The sequence below is a fragment of the Rhagoletis pomonella genome, unplaced genomic scaffold, assembly GCF_013731165.1.
Source record: "Rhagoletis pomonella isolate Grant_MI unplaced genomic scaffold, Rhpom_1.0 Rhpom_scaffold_06167, whole genome shotgun sequence".
NCBI lineage: Eukaryota > Metazoa > Arthropoda > Insecta > Diptera > Tephritidae > Rhagoletis > Rhagoletis pomonella.
In genome coordinates this window covers 1-3,502 of record NW_023464701.1, presented here as the reverse complement: position 1 = coordinate 3,502, position 3,502 = coordinate 1, and the positions used below count along the sequence as shown (strand labels likewise).

Sequence of the window (3,502 nt, the reverse complement as noted above, 5' to 3'; positions counted from 1 at the left end):
AGTAGAGGGTTAATGTCAGTGGTTTTCGTTTTTGCAATTTTTGATGGGTTTGCAATTTTTTGCTGCTGTGGGCTTAATTTTCGTTTGACTTGTATGTACCTATCAATAGCCGTTTGAGTCAATGTACGGGTTGTTGGATTAAGTAGGTCAACTTGCGCTGAGCTGCGTTGCTTGGCTTGGGCTGGTGCCGAAATTTCCGTTTGTGCAGGTGTGGGTGAACTGCGTTGTGAAACCGCTGTCATTGCTGAAGTCGTGGTTGTAGTCGTTGTTGTGAGAGCTGCGCACGCGACTGTGCATGCCAAGGTGTTTGGGGGGAGGGAGAGAACGATTTATCGCGATCGCCGTTGGCGTTGTGAGCGTGTATGTATGTATGTGCTATTACGTGCACAGCAGTTGCTCCTTTCCTACTTTATTCGTTGAGTGTCGTATGCGTATAAGTAAATCGTCGTGTTTAATTTACTTACAACTCTGTTTTTAAAGCGTATTTTCGATACCCGCTTCTGAAACTGTCAGAAGAATAACTCGAGTGGTCTAATTTTAGTATTAACACTAATATTATTTATTAAAAGTTCAATTTAAAATATAATGGAAAAGTAAAAAGACTTTAATCGATTTCATTTGCTACTAGTCGACCGCACAGTTCGGCTACTCAAACACGACTTCTCGTTCTTTCTCTCGTTCTGCTTTGCGTACGTGACAAATATGAATTTGAAACTTACGATTTTCAAGGTTTACTGGCTCGTTGCGAGTAGTTGCTTGCAATCCGAAATTTAAATATTCTCCAAGAAGTCTCTGTGAAAAAAAACTAAAGGTAAAAAAATTACATAATATAGGAGAGCATAACATAACGTAACAGATACTATGTTTATACGCACGTCTTATTTGCAAATAAAAATTTGCAAAATGGTAAACTTTGCCGTATAAACGCTGAGTTAATTTTTTATTTGCAAATAACTAAATCACGCTAATAAGTATTGATTAGTGGTACTATTTGCAAATAAGCGCAAGACGCCGCCATTTTTTGGTTTATTTTCTTTTTCGATGTTCATCTTATTGCCATTTTATAATCAAGACGTTGTCATTTTTAATTTTATTTTCTTTTTCGATGGTCATATTATTGCCTTTTTATAATCAGGCAATATTAAATAAACATTTTTCACAGTGAGTTAGTTCCCAACAGTTCTAGGCATCTTGCAATCCGAATCCACAGCTAGTTCATCACCTCTGCTTACAACTTCGGTAGTCACATTAGTTGTGCTGGTTTCCTGTACCTGCTCTATGGCGGGCAACCCAAATGATCTTTCAAAAATAGAACTTTCATTATTTTCTGGCGGCGTGCTTTGCTCGTTCGTTATGCATCTCATTACTTTAGTTAAAATATTTGGCGTATACCATATCCATTTGCCATAGTACCAACACTTTTTATAAAATGACTGTCGATATGAATCAAGAAGAGTATTACTTCGATTGAATTTTTTACCAGTACTTCGATAGTAGTCCCAAATGACTATATGATCATAATTTGTTGTCGAAATTAAATTTCGCCAATGGATTAATTTCGGTGAAATATACTTTAAACCGATTTCAGGCAGTGCAACGTCCTTTGATTTAAGGTACTGAAAGACATTTGATAGACGCATATAAAGATTAATGGGCCACACATGAGGTGATTTTATTGTGTACTCATAGCAACGCTTTAATAGTGAACTGTTGTCTACAAGTGTGTGTAAAAGGTTTTTAATTCGATTCACGCGTTTGGGCACAGCAACCCAAAATCGTTGTACAAATTCATAGAGAGTACCCAGCTACGCTACTCTTACTTAGGGAAATTGTTTTCGACAATTTTTGAGTGTGTGGGTGAGATGACAAAAAAGTTGGGTACGTGTTGGTAAATCGTTTGATTTTCAGGAGAAAGCGGTGAGCCGTGGCTGGCAGGGAATCTACTTATATGTGAACCTAGTACAATATCAGAATCTGGTTAACGTTCCATATTGATCGTGTGACAGGCGCCACAGATACTATCGATAGTACCATCGATAGTTGGACACCTCTAGTAGCGACAGTATCTCGGCCACTACAACAACAACAAACACAGTATCTCGGCTCTACTACATAACACTGTAAGCTAATATTTTTTGCAATTGCCTTTTGTAGAAAGATGTATATTCTTTCATCCCACAGCAAATATTCAAGATGTATTGCTGTTCTAAAAGATGCCGTTTGGTAAGTCATATTCCTTACATGAGCGCAATTTCATATATTTTCATATTCGTAGTTTCACACGGTATTACTCGACAAAACACAAACAAAATACTAAATTGACCTTGCCGAAACGGACATCTTTGATGAAAAGAGATGAAATTCCATTAAATTACGAACTTATCTATCGGGCGCCAATGGAATCATATATCTCACTTGCAAAAAACATCTCCACTACTACAGCGATAATCATTTCTTCTACTACAGCCTATGCTGCAACTAACCAATATAAGCTTCCAACTCGGAGTTTTGAATCCATGGGTCTAGTGTCAGACTTCAACGACTTATGGATATTTTGTGTGGGTTTTGTTATGATAACAGTCATTATAAGAGTTTTTATTGCTAGATATCCTCTTCGAATTTATCGGACAAATGAAAAGTAAGACACATGTTTATATAAAATTGAGCCAAGGTTACTAATTTTAAGCACATTTAGATATGTTGCTATATATGACTCTCAGATACCGTTTCGACCGTCTAAACATACGTTTTGCAAAGGCGAAGTGGAAGAAATGTATAGCAAATTTAATCCATGGAACAGCTGTACTTATAGGTTGGGCACCCGGACTTCTTTACTATTAAGTCGGTATTTTAGAACACCTGCCGATTACAACCAAATGCTCGGATATGACTAAGAACGTTAAAATAATAGGGCTGATGTTCTGGCATTGTAAAATATAACTTAAAAATATAGAAGTATAAGAATAACCTAAAACATGCTTAACTACTAAAATTTAACAAAAGTATGTAAAACTCACACTATGTTTCCATTGCGAGATTTAGCTATTGGGATTTATAAATCGTTTTTACATCTACATCATATAAACTTTTATGTGGAAATTTATCTGGGCCAGGGAAGCACCCGACTTCGACAATGAAATTCCTCTTTAGTATCTCCTTATTTACAAAAAAAAATCGATGTATTTTGATATATTGCTGGTCTTGCTGTTTATTTCATTTTTAGATGTAATTCTTCTATGTATTCATAAGCCAAACCAAACTATTATAAAGTTAGTTAACAAATAAAGAATAAAAAATGTTTATGTAATTTTTACGTACATACTGTGGTCGAAAAAATTTTAGTCGCACCAATTTTTTTTTCGGTTATTTAATTTGAGTATAGTAACAAATAGCATATAAATCCATGCTTCAAACTTTGTGCAATATTAAAAAGAAAAGATTTTTAGTATGCAGTTTTGTAGCCACTCAATTCTATTATAATAAAGTCAAGTTTCAAGTGTAA

General features: G+C 35.4%; 1 protein-coding gene across 2 annotated transcripts; it reads left to right on the top strand.

Moving 5' to 3' along the window:
* Nucleotides 1-1,952: 1,952 nt before the first annotated feature.
* LOC118755406 lies at nucleotides 1,953-3,307 on the top strand. 2 transcript variants are annotated; one of them, XM_036490244.1, is made up of 4 exons: nucleotides 1,953-2,120; nucleotides 2,182-2,218; nucleotides 2,276-2,638; nucleotides 2,696-3,307. In XM_036490244.1, exons 2-4 carry the CDS (start codon nucleotides 2,214-2,216, stop codon nucleotides 2,892-2,894), a joined length of 567 nt encoding a protein of 188 aa, XP_036346137.1. In that variant the 5' UTR covers nucleotides 1,953-2,120; nucleotides 2,182-2,213; the 3' UTR covers nucleotides 2,895-3,307. The 2 variants fall into 2 exon arrangements, with proteins under 2 accessions (XP_036346137.1, XP_036346139.1); XM_036490246.1 differs by having other exon boundaries at nucleotides 1,987-2,120; nucleotides 2,182-2,223; nucleotides 2,696-3,300.
* The last annotated feature ends 195 nt before the right edge of the window (nucleotides 3,308-3,502 follow it).